Raw genomic sequence first — 21,303 nt, 5'->3', positions numbered from 1 at the left:
TGTATGATGTCGTTTCCCCACTAGCAGAGCACAAAGATTCACATACACGAGACATTTCATCCTGACTGTGACTTACACGCAAGGAGCAAAACGCCTAAAACTAAATCCTGTCTGCTACCATCCTCAAGAGATATCACATCAGAGCTCTGAAGTTTTGTACTAAATGAATTCAAGACTCCAAACACACAATAGAACAGATATTAATGGGGTCCAAAAACGTAATTTTATCGTAAATGTCTCCGCTGTTGAACGAATGAAGGCTTTTGAGTTTAGCAAAGGCGACCCATCTAAATAAACAAGTTAAAACTGGCAAAAACCAAATGACAGGTGTCTCGTAATTCGAGAAATGTAGTTCTTTAGGTTTATATTATGTGTTAATATATTTTATTTATGTTGGAGATTGTTTGGGAGATACCATTGCACTCACATTGAAGCTGTTGCTTTGATCTCACAGCGCTGAGAGACTTTGGACTAGATGAACATTACCATTGTTATTATTAATGTGAGATTGATGAGCTGTTGGCTCCCCTTCTCACTGAATAAGTCAAAGTGTATTGGACATTATGAGTTGACATCAGTGATCCGTGCTGGGAGGTAAAACATGATGAGTAAGTCAGAGTCTAACGTCAGTCCTATCAGTGAAAAGAAAAGAAAGAATATGGTGGCAGTATGAAAAACTGAGTGGTATGAGTTAACTGAGCTTAGAAGAGATAACTATATCAGACAGTACGTAGAGAGGAGCTGACTGATTCCTCCAACACCATCATAACTCTAAAAACAGAAGCTCAGTATCTGCACTGACACACATAAATCCATGTCTGCCAAAACTAACTGTAAAACCTCTAACCCTACGAGGTAAAGCGATGACGAAGAAAGCAACGTGTTTCCTGAGTGAATTAATGGAAACTAAGGATTAAAAGGATTGTGATGATTATAAAGTGCACTCTACTTCTCTCCGCTGCGTTTTTACTGTGTTATTACACACATGTGGTCGTTCCATCAGGCCTATAAATATGTGCAACTTGGCGTTCATTAGCATGCTCCCTTTGAACGTTTTTTATTGGTAGGTTGACATTATAAAGACACTTTGATCCCCCTCCCCGCCCAGGCTGATGTCGTCATGACTTCATGAAAGGCCGGCTGCAAAATTAGTCACATTTCCTTTTGTGACCCTTAAGGTAGCAACCCAGTTCAGGTATACTCATCATATGCTTTTAAAAATGTAAAAACGATACAAAAAAAGACGTTGATACATGTATGGGCTGCTATACTTTTTAAATGTGTTTTTTTTTGGTAAACCAGCTTTAAAATAACAATCTTTACTTATTACTTATTGATTGGTTTTTTTTGATAATATGTTTAAAAATATCCTTTCAACAATGAGTTTTGGTTTATTTTAACATCTTAACCTGGATTTGACATTGATTAAATTTGATTTGTATTAAATCAAATTTAATTTGTTATGTAAACTTATCCCTTTATCTTTGACTCCCAACATTTTGACTGTATATGCACTTAAAATTAAAACAATAAACACAAATATTTTAAGATATATCTGTGTCAGTGTTCTAACAAAAGAATGTATATGTCAATGTGTTTTGCAATAAATTGCGCAGTAATTGATGATATAATGATATAGAAAAAACTGTCAAAACTTCAAGGAAACACCCACACCCACACACATACACACAGACACAACATGAACACACAGACACACACAATACACACTTATTCAGATCTTCCTCAACCACATCTGTCCGTCTGACTCACTCATGGCAGTTGAATTAAAAAGACTAACTCTGGTAATTTCTTCAGTTTGAGCTCGACTCCTCTGTCCTGTTGGTATTACTCTGACATCCTAGATTAAACTGATTTAGCTTTGAGAAGTAAAAAGATGTTTTTGGAATAATAAATATGTAAATTCTATACAGATTTGAATATTAGAAGTGCTGAAAAGCACTAAAGCAATAAAGAAACCTTTGGAAAAAGGATAAAAGATACCACTTAATTAAGTAATATACCATATAATTGACTAGCCAACAATATAGTAATAATAGTGCTACAGATATTCTTGAGGGGTTAGTATATCATGAGCATCTCAAGTTTGTAAAAGGCAATTTATACAAAAAGTAACGCAAACAAAAATAGAAACCTTAATATTACAGTAAAGTTAAAGTTACTTTCATAACTTATTAAAGTGTTTGTCAGCTGTAAAATAGCGAAACCTTGGTTGAAAAAAGATTAGAAAGCAGTGTGTTTAGAGTTGTGCAACTACAACATCTGGATTAAAAACCACATCTGGCCTACCGCCTGCGTTTCTGCACAATGTCGATGGGCCGGTTGACAGCGCAAGGAGATCCGCAGATGTTCCCATTCCTCACTTTAAAGTAACGATCCTGGACCGAGGGGGCCAGATACACACAGTTAGTCGGCAGACTCATGTTCCTGGCTGTTTGAGTCTCCCTTCTGCTTTGTTCTCCACTAATCCTCCTACTCTCCCTCCTCTGGGCGCTCCTCTACTCCTCGGCTCTTGTGCGCTCTCTCCTCTAACTCCACACCACACCAGGTTTCCATTGAGGCACAGACAGACGGGGGAAAGCCGTCCTCAGTGCGTTTCAGCAGCATGCCTCAGTCCAGAAACAAGTCGACTCCACGCGGCTGTTTCATGCGGTTTGGAGAGCTCAACGCAGGCAGCTCAAGCTGTTGTTTTCAAATCCACATTGAGGAGTTGAGTGCTGAACTCTCTCTGTTCTTAGGAGATACACTCCTCCCTTCTCTCTCTCTCTCTCTCTCTCTCTCTCTCTCTCTCTCTCTCTCTCTCTCTCTCTCTCTCTCTCTCTCTCTCTCTCTCTCTCTCTCTCTCTCTCTCTCTCTCTCTCTCTCTCTCTCTCTCTCTCTCTCTCTCTCTCTCTCTCTCTCTCTCTCTCTCTCTCTCTCTGAGTGGATCGGTGAGTATAGTGGAGAGTGGTGATTATCCGCTTTGTAAGTTTTCAAACCCTTTTAAACATTTGTTTCTTTCACTGGTTGATTGTGTATAACTTTGTGCATCACGTCACCGAATTTTGGTGGGTTTGGTGGGTTTGTTTGGTGGCACTGGTGATTTGTTTGCCAGGCGGCTGCTACCGCAGCCTCTCGGCAAACCATAGGACCACATTCATTCTGCACTGGCCCACCATCATGGATGAGGAGTTGCTCAAATTACTGATTAAAAGAAAAAGTGCAGAGGTGTGCAACAACAACGTGGCCCAAACAAAAAAGGTGTTGAAGACAGAGTCGTGTTCCTCCAAAGCCCGTCTACGGAAAGCCCCTTCACTCTCTATTCACCCCCATTGTACCGAATTTGGCTGCAGTTCACCTAGGGGGCGATCGCGGGCGAGTGCAGAATACATGGACCCCTATGGAGCTAGGCGGCTAGCTACATCATTCTCCTAGCATATCGTCTACAAAATCCAAAATACTACTGTGGTTTCCGAGAGGTCGACAGGGATTTTTCGTCAAAAGTGGAATAATCTGGGGGTCATAGCCTTTTGTTTTCTTACAGGTTGGGCAGTTGCGACCCAGGTTCCGCTAGCATCTGGCTAATGAAAGCCGATTGGTCAATGAAGAACTCACGACTGGTTACGACCGAAGAATACGCTTTGTGGTACCTGTCCACAGAACATCAACAACGATTTGTAAATTATGAGTATCAAATAATGTCACACCTTTTCAAAACATGTAGAGCCGAGTTCAAATCAGTCCCACGGAGCCAAATCAGCTGCGATCGTATGCAGCTGTTGCTGCGAGGGAAAGGAAAGGGAAGGAGAGACACAAGGTGCCGTAAAGCAATTTATCACGCATGACGTCATCCGATTTACAAAAACCTAATTTTAGTCAAAATCAAGCGAATATAAAATACTAGCTATGTGTCGTTTGTGAGGATTATCCATTCCATGTTTAAAAAACTATAGCAGTGATTTAAAAAAAAATTATATCCAAAGAAATGTAGGAATCTATGGGTGGGGCTCCATAGGACCACATTCATTCTGCACTGGCCCACCAGCGCCCCCCAGGTGCAGTACCATACCGGAACGGTTTTGAGAGTGAACGTTCTCGTCAATATTAAAAGTTCTCTGGTTCCTCTCAGCCAGAGGGACTCTCAGAGGACTCGGAGGACAGTGACAGTGACAGGGAGGCTTTCAGTGAAAGTATGCAGGTAGACAGGGGTGAGGAGTATTCCTTCCAGAGGATCAGAGGCTTCCTGGAGGATACTAAAGGGAGGAAGGTGGTAAGGGTGCAGGATTTTTTTGTTGATCAGCTGATGTTTCATGACTCTGCTAGGGCTCTCATGCGGCGCACAGGAGGCCTTGGGCAGTTTACTTTTAGCGAACAGGAGATCTACAGGCTGAGGAAATTACTGTTGAAGATACGAGAAGAAACTGCTGAAAGTCATGATTAAGTACATCTTGTTTGTCTTTTCTCTCCTTTCCTTTTCTTCAGTTATCGTTTTGACTTGGTTAGGAGGCAGCTATACTTTCATTATGGGTGACATAAAGCTTGGCTCTCTGAATATTAACGGTGCTCGAGGGGATGCCAAGAGAGCATCTTTGTTTTCTTTAATAGAGAGTAAGAATCTGAATGTGACGTTTCTCCAGGAGACTCACAGCACTGCTGACAATGAGAGTGACTGGAGGAGGGCATGGAGTGGGGAGGGCTTCTTCAGCCATAAATGCAGCAATAGTGGAGGGGTTGCTATTCTCTTTGCCAGAGGTTTCACACCCTTTTCCTGCACTGTTGAGGACGTCATTCCAGGTCACTTGTTGAAATTAAATGCTGTTTTTTGAGCAGTTGAAGCATGCCCTTAGCACCTGCAGTAGTGAGGAGTATCTGTTCCTGGGGGGTGACTTTAACTGCACAGAAAACCCTGTGCTGGACAGGAACCATTGGGAACCGCATGCTGCCTCTAGGAGTGCTTTAATGAGGATCACAGAGTCTTTCGAGCTGTGTGACATTTGGAGGCATCTTTACCCGGGCCAGCGGCAGTACACCTGGGTGCACTGTAGGGACAATCTGTTGTCTCTAGCCAGACTGGACCGAGTGTACTGTTTTAACCACCACATGAATACAAGCAGGAGCTGCTCCATCAGTCCTGTTGGGTTCTCTGACCATTCCCTTGTTCAGGTTTCAGTTTTTATTAATTATGTGAAGTGCAATAGTGCGTATTGGCACTTCAATGTTTCTCTGTTGGCTGATAATCATTTTAAAACAGTCTTCACATTTTTTTGGCAAAACTACCGTAATTGTAAGAGTGAGTACAGTAGTCTTCAGCAGTGGTGGGATGTGGGGAAAGTCCAAATCAGACAGCTTTGCCTGCAGTACACTCTCAATGTCACCAATGACATGGCTAGATCTCTGAGGGCTCTGGAGAGGGAAGTGGTGGAGCTGCAGGGATTGGCAGACTCCACAGGAGAGCGAGAACATGTTGAGGTTTTCAAAAGTAGGAATGCAGCTCTGTCCGACCTGCTGGGGTTTTCTGCTCAGGGTGCTCTGGTCAGATCCCGGTTTCAGAACATCGTGAAAATGGATGCTCCCTCTCACTTTTTCTTCGGTCTCGAGCGCAGGAACGGTCAGAGGAGGCTGATGCACTCCCTGCGGTCAGACACTGGGCAGCTGCTTCAGGAGTCGGCCGACATTCAGCAGTGTGCTGTCAGGTTTTATAAAGAGCTCTACAGGTCAGATTACCAGGCAGAACCAGAGGCGGCGCTGTCCTTCTTTGAAGGCCTTCCTAAGGTCCCTGAGGGGAACAGCGCAGACCTGGAAGCTGAGCTCTCTGCCCAGGAGCTGCAGGAGGCCCTGCAGAGCATGCAGAGTGGGAAGGCTCCTGGCATAGACGGCCTGCCTGCAGACTTCTATAAGGTTTTCTGGCCTGTCATGGGTGATGACCTGCTGGATGTCCTCAGGGACAGTCTCAGTAAGGGGAGGTTGCCTCTGAGCTGCAGGAGGGCGGTGCTCACTCTCCTCCCCAAGAAAGGAGACCTGCAGGAGCTTGGGAACTGGCGTCCTGTATCCCTTCTCTGTACCGACTACAAACTGCTCTCCAAAGTGTTGGCGACGAGGCTGAGGAAAGTGATGGAGCATGTCATTCATGTAGACCAGACATACTGTGTACCCAGCAGGTTGATAACTGACAACGTTACTCTGATTCGAGATGTTTTGGACCTCTCCGGTTCATTGGGCTGTGAGCTTGGTCTGATTTCTCTGGACCAAGAAAAGGCTTTTGACCGAGTTGAGCACCAGTACTTGTGGCAGAAGCTGGAGGCTTTTGGGTTCAGCTCTGGTCTGATAGCCAAGATCCAGGTCTTGTACAGGGACATTGAGAGTGTACTGAAGATTAACGGTAGATTATGTGCGCCTTTTAAAGCCGAGAGAGGAGTCAGACAGGGCTGCTCTTTACCTGGGATGCTGTACTCCCTGGCCATAGAGCCTCTCCTACACAACCTAAGGTCCAAACTACATGGTTTTTCTTTTCCTGGCTGCGATCACGTTCTTAAATTGTCTGCGTATGCGGACGATGTAATGGTGATTGTAAAAACTCAACAGGATATCAATGCTTTAACAGATACTGTAGGTGTGTTTAGCAAGTTGTCTTCTGCTAGGGTAAACTGGGGGAAGAGTGAGGCCTTAGCAGTAGGGGCAGGCCACTTTAATGGTCTAGTTTTACCTGGGGGCCTTGTTTGGAAGAGGGGAGGGTTGAAGTACCTGGGTGTTTATCTCGGTGACGAGACCTTTTGTTTACAAAACTGGGACGGGCTCGTGGAAAAGGTGGAAGGCCGATTAAAGAAGTGGAAGTGGATCCTTCCAAAACTTTCTTTTAAGGAGCGTATTTTGATTTTGAATAACCTTGTGTCCTCCATGCTGGCTCACCGGTTGGCATGTTCAGACCCGCCTGTAAACCTGCTGTCCAGGGTGCAGGCGCTAATGGTGGATTTCTTCTGGGACCGCATGCATTGGGTCCCGCAGAGCGTCCTTTTCCTGCCAAAGGAAGAAGGGGGACATGGACTAGTTCACCTGGCAAGCAGAGGGGCTGCGTTCAGGCTCCGTTTCGTCCAGAGGTTCCTGACTGGACCTGCTGACCTGGTATGGAGACCCGTGGCTCGTGCTGTACTGGAGCGCTGTGGAGGGCTGGGCCTGGCTGAGTCGCTGTTCCTAATGGACATTAAAGGAGTACACTTGGACAACCTCTCATGCTTCTACAAGGGACTTTTCAAGGTGTGGGGGCTTTTCCGGAAAGGGAGAACGGAGAACTGTGCCTCTTTATTCTGGCTCCTCAAAGAGCCGGTGGTCCACGGGACTCGTTTTCTGTGTGGAATAGGGCCTTCTCTACAGCAGAGACTCTGTGAAGAGAAGTTCCTCACACTGGGACATGTGCTGGAGGTGTGTGGCCCTCGCCTAGACAATGCTGCGGGCCTGGCGGCACGTTTGGGCGTCAGGTCAGTCCGAGTGACCAGCCTCCTGCTGAGTGGTTGGAAACAGCAGCTCAGCGACCCAGAACTGGCACTGGCTGTTGTTTCTGTAACGGACTTACTGAACCAAACGAAAATGACTCTTTTCCAGAGATACTTTGTGTTCCTGACGTCACATGTGATAGTTTTCTGTTAAGGTTAAATAATGTCACTGATTTTAAGTTTAGCACCATGTCCAACAAAAGGATGTATTATTTAATGACCAAAGTGCTAAACCAGAGCAGACTGCAGGGCCGAGTGGACACCCGGTGGAGAGCCCACCTGGCCCTGACTGAGACTCAGAGGCCTGAGTGGAGAGCGCTTTACAAGCCCCCGCTGACAAAGAGGCTGGGGGATCTACAGTGGAGGATTCTGCACGGCGCGGTTGCTGTCAATGCCTTTGTTTCAGTGATTAGCCCAGCTGTTTCTGACACCTGTCCGTTCTGTGACCAAAGGGAAACCATCTTCCACTGTTTCTCAGGATGTGATCGACTCCTTTGTCTCTTTCAGTTACTGACCCAGATGTTTGTTTTGTTTGGTGAGGTTTTTTCCCCCCAAGTGTTCATCCTTGGTTACAGGTACACCCAGAGACAAAAGGTGAAATGTCAGCTCCTGAATTTTTTGTTGGGCCAGGCCAAAATGGCCATCTACCTCAGCAGGAGAAATAAAGTTGGGGACTCGATGGCCTGTGATGCTGTGCTGATCTTTAAATGCATGGTGAGAGCGAGGGTAAAAACTGATTTCAGTTATTTTCATCTGACAGAAAATGTGGGTGAGTTTCAAAACATATGGTGCCTTAAAAATGCTTTGGTTTCAGTGGAGAATGATGAGCTGGTTTTCAATCAATTCCTGAATTGAAGTTGTTTTGAATTGTTTTTTGTTCTAATGTTGTGTGTTTAATTTATTTGTGAATAAAAGTGGTTTGAAAAATCAAAAATCAAATCTCTCTCTCTCTCTCTCTCTCTCTCTCTCTCTCTCTCTCTCTCTGAGTGGATCGTGAGTGGATCGGTGAGTATAGCGGAGAGTGTCAGGCCCGTAGCCAGGGGGGATCGAAGGGTTCGTTCGATCCCCCTCCCGCACTCGACCCCCCTCCCCCCATACACAGACACGCCCCTCAAGATATGTGGGCTATTCAATGAATGAATTGTTCATCTCCGGTGAATATACATGATTCAAATCTAAATTTACAATATCAAAATCCAGACTAATAAAAAAGAAAAGTAGACTCAGAGAAGTGACGAGTAAGAAAAATGGTTAATATTTCTGTTTACACATTTTGTTCAGACTGTTTTACCACCAATCCAGTCGGTGGCGGTAATGCCCCCATTTCTGTTGGTAGCTAGCCTAATCGCCTATTACATAGGAACAAAGAAGAATCAGAAGAATAGCGAAAATGGGTAAAAAAGAAGACAAGGAACGTAAACGAAAGAAGTCGGCGGCAACATTGTCCCAAAACATTGGTGACTTATTCCAGAAAAGGACCAAAATCGGTAAGCTGCTGAGTGCAGGGCTTCTATTTCTTTACTACTTAGCTGCTAGGCCTAGCTGCATCTGAACACTCACTGACCTAGGCTACTTGTCAGTGGTTGCCTAGCTCCATTAGGCTATATGCTAGCCCCATCCCTCGCCGAACACAGAAAATACCACTGTCAATTTTGTAGGAAACATAGCGAACGTAACAGTAACAATTTTCGGGATTGTTAAAAGTGTATTGCTTGGCGTGTTAACGTGACTTCGGTGCTTCAATGTCTCCCCCCCTCCATCTCGTTATGCTTGTGCTCTGCAAGTGCCACATAGCTGACAGTTCCCCCCGTCTGTTTTAGACTAGTGTCTGTCTCCTGAGTCTACTGTCTTGACGCAGAGTGTTACCATTTTGTGCTCGCGGCTTCAGATGTCTATGACAGAACTTATTATGTGCAGTTTCGACCTCGGTCTCTATTGGTGCCTCTCCACCTTTTCCTGAAAGTGAAACGGATTTTATGAGGGGTTCCCCCCACACTAAAGCCAAATTATTTTATGCCCATTAGTTGATTTTTAAGAAATGTAAGTGACAATAACATTCAGTAACTCACTTTGCAATGCTGATGATCAAGCTAGGCTGTATTTTACTGTCACCATGCCTGTTGCTCCAGCTAGGCTGTATTTTACTGTCACCATGCCTGTTGCTCCTAAGGCCATAGTAAATAAAATACGGTATAGAGGTGTAAAAAAAAAAGGGGGTTAAACATGGATAGGGTGTATGTGAGTCAATCAGTGTAGTTTCCCTGCACCTGATGTTTGTGTTTCAGGTGCAGATGTTTGTTGTCAGACGTTTGTTGTGTGTGCTTTTTGTTAAAAACCGTTTTATGACAAATGCAATATATCTGCTTGATGAAATTACCCAAACCCTCACAATTCTATGTGCACAATAGAAAATAAAATAATTCAGAGAATAAAATTATTATTATGTCTGGTTTGAAATACTCTAAAATTGACTTAAATGTCTTTTCTTTTGCTGTCAGCATGTGGAGGGTGAGCTACCAGCAGCTAGTAGTAGCAGCAATGAAACAGCCTTGCCAGGTAACAGTGCAGTGGAAGAGCAGAGAGATGCAGCAGCTCCTGAAGTGGCTGAGGATGTGAGAGTGAGACAGGCAGCAGAATGTGAGGTAGCCCAGCCGAGCTCTGTACTTGACAGTGACCTTGGCTTCTTCATAGATGCAACCAAATCTATTGAGGAAATAGCACAGGCTGTGTGTCAGATGTCTGATGGCCAAAAGTACAATTTGGTGAAAAACCACGTCAGACCTTCGAAACATTTCATTTTCCCAACTACATTTATTGGTGGGTGCAACAGGGCATTCAGGTATGATTGGTTTGAGGAGCATGGATGGTGGCTGGTTTACAGCATGAAACTCGATGGCGCTTTCTGCATATGCTGTGCTCTCTTTCTCAATGCCACAGAGAGGAAACAGTCAACTTCACTGATAAATGCGCCCTTCAGTAAATGGCATAAGAAAACGAAGATAATTGGAAGCCACCAATCGAAAGCAAACCATTTAGTGGCATTTGAAAGAGCAAAACTGTTTCGACAGTCACATGAAAACCCCAATACCCCGGATATCAGTCCGTATGGACAGTGCAAAGGAGACCAACATCAAAGAGAACAGGCACATTCTCAAGTGCGTTGCAGAGGCTGTTCTCTACTGTGGCCGTCAATGCATTGCACTGAGAGGATCAGCTGAGCAGCAGCATTGTAGTGGCAATCCTGGGAATTTCTTGGCCCTATTGAAACTGCTTTCAAATCACGATGAAAAGCTGAAGCAGCATTTGGAGAAACCAAAGCTAAAAAATGCCACATATCTATCACCTCAAAGCCAAAATGAAATGATTGATGTAATAGGGAAACACATGATTCAGGCCAAGATCGTCGAAGAGGTCAGGCATGCTCAGATGTACACAGTCCTAGCTGATGAGGTCACATCCCATAATGAAGAGCTGATGCCAATGTGTGTTCGCTTCGTGGACAAAGACTTAAATATCAGAGAGGAGTTGCTTGAGATTTGTACTTTGCCACGGATCACAGGTCGCCACATTGCAAGCGCGATCAAAGATGTGCTGAGTCATCTAAGCATAGAGATTGCTGACTGTCGAGGCCAGGGGTACGATGGCGCCAGCAATATGAGCAGCGAAAATGTTGGCGTTCAAGCTTTGATAAAAAAGGATGCGCCTAAGGCAGTTTATATGCACTGCAATGGGCATTGCTTGAACCTTGTCATTGCACGCTCTTGTGCTCTTCCAGTTGTGCGCAACATGATTGATAAGATGAAGTACATCGTCATGTTCTTCACCTGCAGCCCGAAGAGGGAACACCTTCTCAAGGAGGTTGTAGATAAGGAGGCACATTCTACCGGAAAGCGGAAGCCCCTGATTGACCTCAGCCGCACAAGATGGGCAGCACGGCATGATGCCTACAGTCACTTCTACAGTGCCTTTGTCTTCATTATTAAGGCTCTGGAAGTCATGGCACAGGGTCTCCATACAGAGGAGTACAGTGAAGATGTCACCAGTGGATGGGAGGGCAAGTACAAAGCAGAGGCCTATGGTCTCTTGAGTGGGCTACAAAACTTTGGATTCATCCTCACATTCCTCACCGTATACCAAGTTTTATCCCACCTGGCGGGCATCACGGTGAAACTGCAAAGCACCTCACTCGACATCATCGAGGCATTTAGCATGGTTGATGAGGTGAAGTCTGTCTACAAGGAGCTCCGCGAGACCATCGACGACGACTTCAATCAAATCTACGAACAAGCAGTTAGGATGGCTGCTCAGGTCAACGTGAAACCAACCCAGCCGAGAGCAGCTGGAAGGCAGAAACACAGGGAAATGTACCCGCTGAAGGAGTGAAGGAGTACTATCTCCGGAACATGACGATACCCTTCTTAGACCATGTCATTTCAGAGTTTGAGTCCAGATTTAGTCCCCTCTCTGTGACCGCATCAAGGCTCATGGGCCTAATTCCATCTGTCCAGTGCAACTCAGATGTAACGGTGGACATCTCTGAAGCAGTCGCTCTGTACCAAGATGACTTGCCATCACCAGAGGTCATTGACCAGGAGCTGAAACGGTGGAAGTTGAAGTGGCAGGTCAAAGCATTACACCAAAGACCAAGCTCATGTGCCTCAGCTATCAAAGAGTGTGATGAGATGATGTATCCGAACATCTTCAAACTCCTGAAAATTGCATGCACCTTGCCAGTGACCTCCTGCGAATGTGAGAGGTCTGCCAGTGTTCTCCGGAGACTCAACACATTCATGCGGAGCAGCATGGGAGAGGACCGCATGTCATCCTTGGCTCTCATCCATACCCACTACGACATGGCTCTGGATCTGGATGAAGCTGTCGATCTATACTCAAAAATGCACCCAAGACGATTGGAGCTGATGAGCGTTCTGATGCAATAGAAGCCATAGAAGAAGAAGAGGGAGACATGGGGGGTGGGTCATTTCACGTGAAATCAGACACTTTGGGGCCCAACCGACACAGATTTTAATCAAACTTTGTGTGCCTTCTTAGTGGTAAGGTAGAACCCCAGAACTGCATTTGCATGAATCTGGCACTAATATAAGGGAGAAATGGACTAAGAATGTTTTAAGTAAGAGGGTAGGGCACTACACATTCAACCTTGATTATGTCAATTTAAATTACAAAGAGATGGTTTTGATGCTGTTTGAAAGCTCTTTTCTGGAACACTTCAATTTATATCATTATTAATTCATGTTTAAGTTTTAATGACCATACCGATAGTGTACTTCATGAAGTAATTCTTATCTATTTATGTCAACAGTGGAGAGATAGACAATAAAGGACAGCAACAACAGACAGACAGAACAACAACAGAGACAGACAATGGAGGGCAGCAACAGACAGGCAATGGAAGAAAGCAACAGACAACTGAGGTGAGCAACAGAGACAGACAATCACAGATGTAGGAAGTTTGAGTAACACTTACATTTATATCAAATTCTTCATTCTTGTTAAAGTTTTAATGACTATAGAGATAGCTCAATTGAAGCAATTCATGTCCATTTATGTTAACAGTGGGGAGCAACAGACAAAAAATGAAGGACAGCAACAACAGACTCACAACAAACTTGACGATGAATAAAATATGTCTAAATTAAAAGATTTGAAGTGTGCTGGTGTATTTAGGGGGCATTGGAGTAGGGAGCCAAATGAAGTCCACTTTCGGGGGGAAAAGATCCCCCCCCACCACAATGCTGGCTACGGGCCTGGTGGTGATTATCCGCTTTGTAAGTTTTCAAACCCTTTTAAACATTTGTTTCTTTCACTGGTTGATTGTGTATAACTTTGTGCATCACGTCACCGAATTTTGGTGGGTTTGGTGGGTTTGTTTGGTGGCACTGGTGATTTGTTTGCCAGGCGGCTGCTACCGCAGCCTCTCGGCGCGGCATGGCGTCTCGTGGCAGCAGCTCCGGGTTGGAGAAGCTGACTCGCCAGCACGCCGTCAAGCTCTCTCCACCTGGCGGTGTTTCGGTAGAGGAGTGTAGTTTGGCTGTGGGTGCTGTGGTGGGATATGGCAGGGTGAAATCTGCCTCACGGATGAACAGTGCTGTGGTTATTTTCTTGCACTGAGAAAGCTAATCAGCTGGTGGAGAGCGGGATAGTGGTTAAAGGGACGCTGCTACCCGTGCTACCCCTTGCCACTCCCGCGAAAAAAGTAGTAATATCGAATGTACCCCCGTTTCTGCGGAACGAGTTCTGGAGAGAGAGTTGGCTCGGCACGGGCAGCTTGTGTCTCCAATAAAAATGATCCCCCTCGGCTGCAAGTCACCGCACCTTAAGCTCGTGGTTTCTTTCAGGAGACAGGTGCTTATGATCCTAAAGAAGGATGAGGGGGAACTCAACTTGGTTCTTAGTTTTCGTATTGACGATTTCGCCTACACTGTTCATGTCACGTCTGATACGCTGAGATGTTTTGGATGTGGAGCTCAGGGACATCTGATCCGCGCGACCTCAAGGCTTTAAAAAAAGTGTGTGTGTGTGTGTGTGTGTGTGTGTGTGTGTGTGTGTGTGTGTGTGTGTGTGTGTGTGTGTGTGTGTGTGTGTGTGTGTGTGTGTGTGTGTGTGTGTGTGTGTGTGTGTGTGTCTGTGCAAGGAAGCTCTTTGAGACAGTAGAGAAAGCATCATGTGTATATTTGGATAATTGAACTGTTCCGAAACACAGACAATTATTCACACTTATAACACTACAATGCTGCTTCAGTCTCATATCCAATCCTATTTAAACAACTTCAGGCATTTCTATGGTTTCATAAAAGTCTTTATGTTCCATTTTGTTCTTGAAAACTTCACCATCAACAGTTCATTTACAGCATTAGTTTTACTCTCAGCTTCACCAGACAGAGAGAGATGGACTTGGACTGGACCTCATCGTCCTGATGATGTCACCCGCTGACCGTCTCTCTGCTGACGACATCATATACAAATATTTGTCTTTTTAGAAACAGGGCAGTGGGCCGCGTCGGACGTGTTGGCAGGCACATAAAAGAGCAGTTGGAGGGTTTAAAAAAAACCGGACGTTTAAAGGAACTGACGTGGTGAGGATGTGGAAGCAGAATCAGAGTTTTTACGTACAGCTGTGCTTTCAAACTGTTTTTTTAAGCTGAAAGTTGATGCCTGAACTCTTGATCCATTCTCGATAAAAAAGGATGTTTCTCTGTGTGTAGTTTGTAATTTAATTTTTCATTGAATTTCAACTCAATGATTTATATTATATTAAAACATTTCGGTATAGACCCTTTGCCTTTATTTATTTAATAAGCTTTTGGCTGGTCTTTATACCAGCAGGCGCTGTCAGATGGTACCAGCTGTGGACCAGTATTATTTAATTTTAACACTCAGTGAGGTCAGGGGGCCAAATCATGGACTATATTGATGGCCTACTTGTTCAGAAATGTGAAAAAAAAAGTCAAGGCAATCAAGCAAATATTTGCCTGCATTTGTGGGGACAGCTCACTCTGGATAAATTAAATCATGCTAACACAAAATCAAAACTGATTGTCGGATGGTTGACGTGTTTTGGAACACACACCTTTCTGACGTCAGGGGGTATAGAAAGCCAGTGAGGTTTGTTTGTGAAAGCTGTCAAAAAACGGCAGTTGGTGTTGATGTGCTTGCATGTGGTGGGAAATTAATTGGTTATCTTTTCTGAAATGCTCCAGAAATAGACTAAGAATGTAATAAAGAGGCCTTATTATGTTTTGTTTTTTTTGGGGGGGGGGTTTACAATGGTTTGTAGGGATAAAATCCCAAACTGTTCTCCCGAGAGAGTTTTTCTCCCAAACACTCCCACCCCCTGCCTGAAATGCCCTGATTGGAGTCCTTGTTTACTTCCGTAACATAGTGAAATCAAAACGTAACACACATGCTTCTATTGGTTAGCGCTCCAACACATTGTACGTGATAGGCTGAGGGGTGGGACATCTCTAAGCGGTTGACAAATAACAACAGAGACGGCCCGCTAGCCAAGCAGATCAGAGCTATATCACGGCTCTTGTTTCAGAACAAATATGAACCTACTGTATACATCATTTGGATTACTTCACAATACTTAAAACATTCCCTTTTATCTATACAGTATAGATTTAAGGTGTATTGTAAATGACAAATAAACAGTTTTTCTTGTATACAGATCTGTTTGAATGTCTCTATTCAATACATTTGAACAAAAAAGTTATAATTGGAGTGATATCCAGAAACACAGACTGCTGTTTGAAAAAGAGTTTACAGATGCCAGCTGGCTAGTAAAGCTATATAAAAAGATCTAATGGGAGGGGCTCATTGGCTTTCCATACTTGTCAGATTAATAAACTCTCATCCTGAGCTATGTTTTGTGTGACTGTCCTCATTCATAACTCGCCTTTTCTGGAACAGGTCCGACTCAAATCACATTTTGCCAGTTAGGTAAGACAGTGAATTGTGTGAATGCTGCATCAACGCGATGCATTAACCTCTCTTATAACAAAATCCTGAGTCACTCGAACATACTCACTTAATGTGAAGCAACTTGCTTAAAAAGGGGGAAATCCCCAACTTCTTGGCCTCAAAGGTGCTGACCCTCATCTAAACAATTCAGATTTAACTGCCTTTGTACATGCTGTCACAATTCATGAAGCCAGCAGAACTACATCATCTACCAAAGTGTCCAGAACCCCATAGTCTTGCAGCAGCCTAAACAACACACACTGAAGACACAATAACAAAGCTTCTCCAAAAATTCACAAAACAGATTTAGGCTCCTATTCTGTTCTAGCATATTGCAAGGGTAAAGAGTGGTCCTCCTTCTACAACCAGGACAGTATCAGCAGGGTACCAAAATCTCACAATATCAAGTTTTTCCTAACGATATTGATTCACAAAGGTGTTTTGGAGAGTGCATGGTTTCACTTTGACTTTTGGAGATCCTTACTGAAGTAATGCCTTCACAACAGGTGCAAAAACTTCCACTGTGTAAATCTGATTCATGCAAGTCTCACTCACAAGAATTATAATGGATTTACAATAATCTCATCAAAAATGTTTCTATTTGTTTCACTTTTCATATCAGGTATTACGTTTTTCATCCAGTAATTTCCAATATGACATTTAGGGATTTACCATGTTTGCACCCGCCCACAAGTGCTCTCCTCCCTCCTTGTGCAACGTGCTGGAGAAACATGTCGGAGCTGAAAACAGATGCCGGGGTGGAGGTTTGCTGAGAATGAGGTGTTTGTGAGGCCGCTGTGTAACCAAATCCTCCGGCCAAATGACTTCTACAGTCCAGCTGGCTGCTGGCTCCTATGACAACATAATGTTGGTAATGAGAATAAGCCGCCGGGGGGGGGGGGGGGGGGTGTATGCATGCGCATGCTCGGTGATGTTTGTGAGAGAGAAGACACACAGTATCAAAGTGATACAAACTTTTATTTCAATCTCAGTCTTCTTATGATTGATGAAAGTTCACAGCTGCAGAGAAACTGACGGGAAAATGTTGTTTTTCATTTATTCATTTTATATACATGTTCACTATTTGACAGCCCGGAGCCGGTTAGCGTAAGTGTTTGTATTCTCAATGAGGCAATAAGGCTTCAGGCATAAAGGCATAACAGACCTTCTTTTTGAAAACAGGAAAGCTCTTAGTGTGGTTGGATAAGTTCACACATCCTTCTGAAAGACTGACTATGCCCTCTGTCAGACTTTTTTATTTATTTCCCCTGACTAATTAACAACATATCACTTATCTGTGAAATACTGTATCACCAATTAAACTCGACAGATAGCACTACGTGTCACCCTTTCTCAGGACAATGAAGATGTGTTCAATAACACTGGGAGTTAATTGTATGTATCTTAAGTCTACGGTCTGTGTTGGTTTCAGTTAATCTATCCTTTCAGTTGTGTTTCACAGCTATTTAATTCTACATTTAAAGACAATAATATATCCTGGACACTGGACAGGTGTGATGGCTATTGTACAGACCTGGCAAATCTCACTGCACCTGTTCAGTGGTTTGGCTGTATTTCAGTGAATTTGTAACATCAAAGCAAAGAAAGACTTGCACCATCTAGTGGAGGAATATTTAAGATAACACATTGATATTTGGCTTAATGTCAAAGGCACCCCTAAACCCCTGAAACCTGAGGATCTAACTAATCTAAGATGGTAAATAATCAAAACAGCATCCTAAAGCAAACTTAAGAGACATGGTTGTTGAATTAACTAGCTGTGTATGTTATAGCCTATCCTTGCCGTCACAATTTCATCTGTTAGTTATAAACCCATCAAGCTGTAAATTGTGGGCAATTCCCTTGGGCAGAATCTGGAGAAATTTGAACTTGTGGAAAGTGTGCATAAACGGTTTGAATGCCCTCATGCACTTGACAATTTGAAAGGGTGGTGACCATAAAGCCTCCCGGACCTGTAGGTCTGTGAGTGTGGACATTGGGATTGTGAGGCTTCCAACCATGCAGTCTATAGTTTATGTTTCACCTGATTGTCACAGGAGGAGATTATCAGAGCACTGCTTTAACACATTCATAATAAAGTGTGAACAGAAACCATCACACTGAATCTGGCTATTCTAAATATGTTTTTTGCTGATTTCTCGTGCAGTGCTCTAATACAGTTTGTGCCTGATTTATGGTAGCGTGACTTATTTCTTAGTTGTTAATAATATTTATATCTTGCTGCAGGGTTCAAGTCATGCTGCTTCTCTTGCGCCTCCCAGAAAAAACACAACCTGCAGTAGACCAGGCCATGTTACTTCAGAGGGGTGGTGTCTCTTCATTTGGTTGTTTTTTGATGGCAATCTTTATTTGTCCATGATAGGGTTAACCAAGCACCCACATACTGAGTTCACACTTATTTAAACTGCTCTATCTCAAACATCAGAGAATGTTGATGTTCAGCCAATATGTGAGTAAAGTCAGAGTCTGCTGAAGAGGGACTGACTATCCAGCAGAGGTCACTCTGTGCCAGGAAACTACCTTAAATGCAAAAACAGGAGCAAAACAGAGACACACAGGCCTGAACAGAAACACTCCACTCACAAGGCAAAACTGGCTCAAAACCTCTCGCAGCAATTTTATATTTCCACGGCTAGTAAAACACCTACATTAATTTGGAAACATGACCTCAAAGTACAGCGTTCTCTGGTGGAACAATCAATATGGATTTTGGGACGAGTGGCTGTAGCAGGGTGTGTGTGTGTGTCTGTCTGTGTGTGTGTGTATGTACAACAAACGAGAAACACATGTCACAATCACGTGTTATGTGCAGCCAGGCTGGCGGGGCTGGGGAACTATTCCAGGCTCGGGGGTCTTATTTTGGGGGTCTGTTGTGTTATTGTCCCGCCACAAGACACACACACACACACACACACACACACACACACACACACACACACACACACACACACACACACACACACACACACACACACACACACACACACACACACACACACACACACACCTTATCGCTCCTGTATCCTACAGTAAATGATTAGGCTATTTTACATGGACAGTTTCCGTCGTGTGTAAAACTGTATCAAATCAGAAGAATAGCTTGCTTGAATATGACGTGATTACATTTCACACACTTCAGTTTCTTTTGAATGCAACCTAGAAACCTACAAGTTTCTCACTCAAACAAAAACAAAACAATCTGGCCTGTGTTGAGTTCATTACTGTTGCTCTCCCTTACTCACAACATAACAAACTTTTATCTGCTTTGACATCAATAATGACACAACATTTCTATCTCATTTAAGACAATTGTTCCATGGTAATCAAGAACCTTGGCAGTTAATATGATATTCTCTCGATGAAATATGTTTTTGACTATACATTATATGACTTTCTCTACAGCCCTGAGTGATTAAAACCAATCAAGTAACGATTAGGCTTTAGGAACTATAGAAAATAATCAAATTAGTGATGAACAACCGCAATATACAGAAAATAAATGCTGAATGCACTATTGACAATAAGCATCTATTATCCACTTAACAAAAGTTGGTATAGAGATGAACTTTACATCACAGATTCTCAAGACTCTGCCTTTAACATTTCAAATTCATACCTACTGTGTTTTGATTTTGGACAATTGAAAGTGCCAAAGAGGATTTGGTGTTTTTCAAATGGTTAATTAAATGAATAAATTCAACACCACCGGTGCAACTAGCAACACAGAGTAACGGCTACATCTGTGTCAATGAAATCAGCCGAACAAGTTGTTGTTCCTCCCTCTTCTTTAACTCCTAAAGAAGAGGAAGAGAGAACTTAATGGTTCTTGCTTTGTGGGGTGGAGGCTGAGCCAACCAGTGACCCAGCAGCACAGTGCAGAGCTAGATGCTGCCCATCAATCCCAGTTTAATGTGCATCAGTACTGAGGACAGTAACTAGCATGTATACACAACTAAGGAAACACACTGGAACAGATTAAAAAACATCCAAACATGCATGCAATGAGAACATGCATGTGCTTAATGGTTGACATAAACACACAGAAGGCCGGGTGCGTTTGTCGTCAGTGTTACATGAGTCAGCAACAACAGGCAGGGCTATCCATCCACCAACACCCTCCCTCTGCTCTCAGACTCACGATCATGTATCAGGCACAACACACACATGTACACACAGTGTCAGCGAAAAATGCATTATTCACAAATTGAGGAACAGCACTTGTAAATGTAAACTGTGCTTATGTGCATGAGCTTTTAAAAAACTCAAACACAAACACTGGATTCAGTACTCTGTGTTCAGACAGCAGCTTTTTTCTCAGGGTCATCATGCTAAAAAATGTCTCTGGGAGACTTTTAGCAAAAACAGGAAGTCTGTTGAATGAAACTCGCCACAAACAAATGTCGCTTCCTCTTAAAGACGTTGGGTAAAATGCCAGCATGAAAAAAAGCTGCAGCTTAAGAACCACCAAGTCACACACTCGCCCCAAAGCTCAGGCTGCTGAGAGACAAACATCTCACTATACAATATGAGCACACCCTTTGTACTGTACAGACAATAGCAATATCTATGAAATAATTATAATTAAAGGTCCTGTTGAACATTTCTCAACAGATCCTCTTCTATTGTTAGGTTTCTTAACCATGATGAAGAGGATCCAGTTCATTACCAAATTGATAAACCCATTTCACACTAACTTGCCTTTTCTATTTCTGCTACAATGCATTATTTGCTGCAATGTTGCTGTAATACCCAGTTTTGTCTGGTAAAAAGAAGAAGTCAACATCCAGTTGGCAATAACAGCTGGGAAATTTACATTTTTAGAAAGCTGAAGGTTATCCGACTTTATAAAACTAAAGTGCCTGAAAACCACCCCAGCATGAACAGCTTGTGTCAGCCAAAGTGCGTCATTCAAGGTAATTAAACCCAAATTGTAAAACGTATTTTAAACCTCATCAGACCAACTCCGCAATTATAAAACCGTCTGATGACGTGAATGTTTGCACGTCATTAAATTGTGAATCCTTTCCATCTCTACCATCCATCTATATGACACAAAATGAGCATCAATGACATTTCTCAGAAAGCAGAAGCAGAAAGGAAAACTAAAGTAAAACTCTTTCTCTTTGTGTTCTGGTGCAACTTCAGATAAGATCACCTGCTCTTTGATTCTGCAGACTGACACCAACATCTGATTTAGTTAATGTTTTTATTTACACAAACCCACACTTTATTTATAGTTTGACTATAACTTATTGTTAGTGAATTGCAGTCGCTGCATAGGTTGTAACCTACTCTAGGTGTTTCCATATTTTAT

The 21,303-nt window shown here is 43.3% G+C and overlaps 2 protein-coding genes across 12 annotated transcripts in view; one reads left to right on the top strand and one right to left on the bottom strand.

Annotated features, from left to right (window-relative positions):
* Positions 1-21,303, bottom strand: part of LOC134869505 (3',5'-cyclic-AMP phosphodiesterase 4D-like) — a 100,788-nt gene that overhangs the window by 30,648 nt on the left and 48,837 nt on the right. Inside the window, exon 1 of one of the 8 annotated variants that reach the window (XM_063891180.1) lies at positions 2,308-2,711. The exons of the other annotated variants lie outside the window; for them this stretch is intronic. Within the exon in view, the coding sequence (XP_063747250.1) occupies positions 2,308-2,441 (134 nt within the window). The 5' untranslated portion in view covers positions 2,442-2,711. Of the gene's footprint in view, positions 1-2,307; positions 2,712-21,303 lie in introns of those variants that run through there. 8 annotated transcript variants of the gene reach the window in all.
* On the top strand, positions 10,900-13,246 carry LOC134869507 (52 kDa repressor of the inhibitor of the protein kinase-like). Of its 4 annotated transcripts, XR_010166428.1 has the most exons (4): positions 10,900-11,455; positions 11,956-12,457; positions 12,808-12,919; positions 13,062-13,246. XR_010166428.1 is itself a non-coding variant. In XM_063891185.1 (3 exons), exons 1-2 carry the CDS (start codon positions 10,911-10,913, stop codon positions 12,422-12,424), a joined length of 1,014 nt encoding a protein of 337 aa, XP_063747255.1. In that variant the 5' UTR covers positions 10,900-10,910; the 3' UTR covers positions 12,425-12,457; positions 12,808-13,246. The 4 variants fall into 4 exon arrangements, 2 of the variants coding, with proteins under 2 accessions (XP_063747255.1, XP_063747254.1); XR_010166427.1 differs by having other exon boundaries at positions 11,956-12,919; XM_063891185.1 differs by having other exon boundaries at positions 12,808-13,246.

The sequence above is a fragment of the Eleginops maclovinus genome, chromosome 9 (assembly GCF_036324505.1).
Source record: "Eleginops maclovinus isolate JMC-PN-2008 ecotype Puerto Natales chromosome 9, JC_Emac_rtc_rv5, whole genome shotgun sequence".
Taxonomy (NCBI): Eukaryota; Metazoa; Chordata; class Actinopteri; order Perciformes; family Eleginopidae; genus Eleginops; species Eleginops maclovinus.
The sequence above is the reverse complement of the archived record's forward strand: the minus strand, read 5'-3'. Positions and strand labels throughout refer to the sequence as shown.

Excerpts from the sequence above, each read along its gene's own strand:
- LOC134869507 (XM_063891185.1), top strand. The coding sequence starts at position 10,911 with ATGTACACAGTCCTAGCTGATGAGGTCACATCCCATAATGAAGAGCTG. Across the intron at positions 11,456-11,955 it reads CACTTCTACAGTGCCTTTGT|CGCATCAAGGCTCATGGGCC; the intron begins CTTCATTATTAA and ends CCTCTCTGTGAC.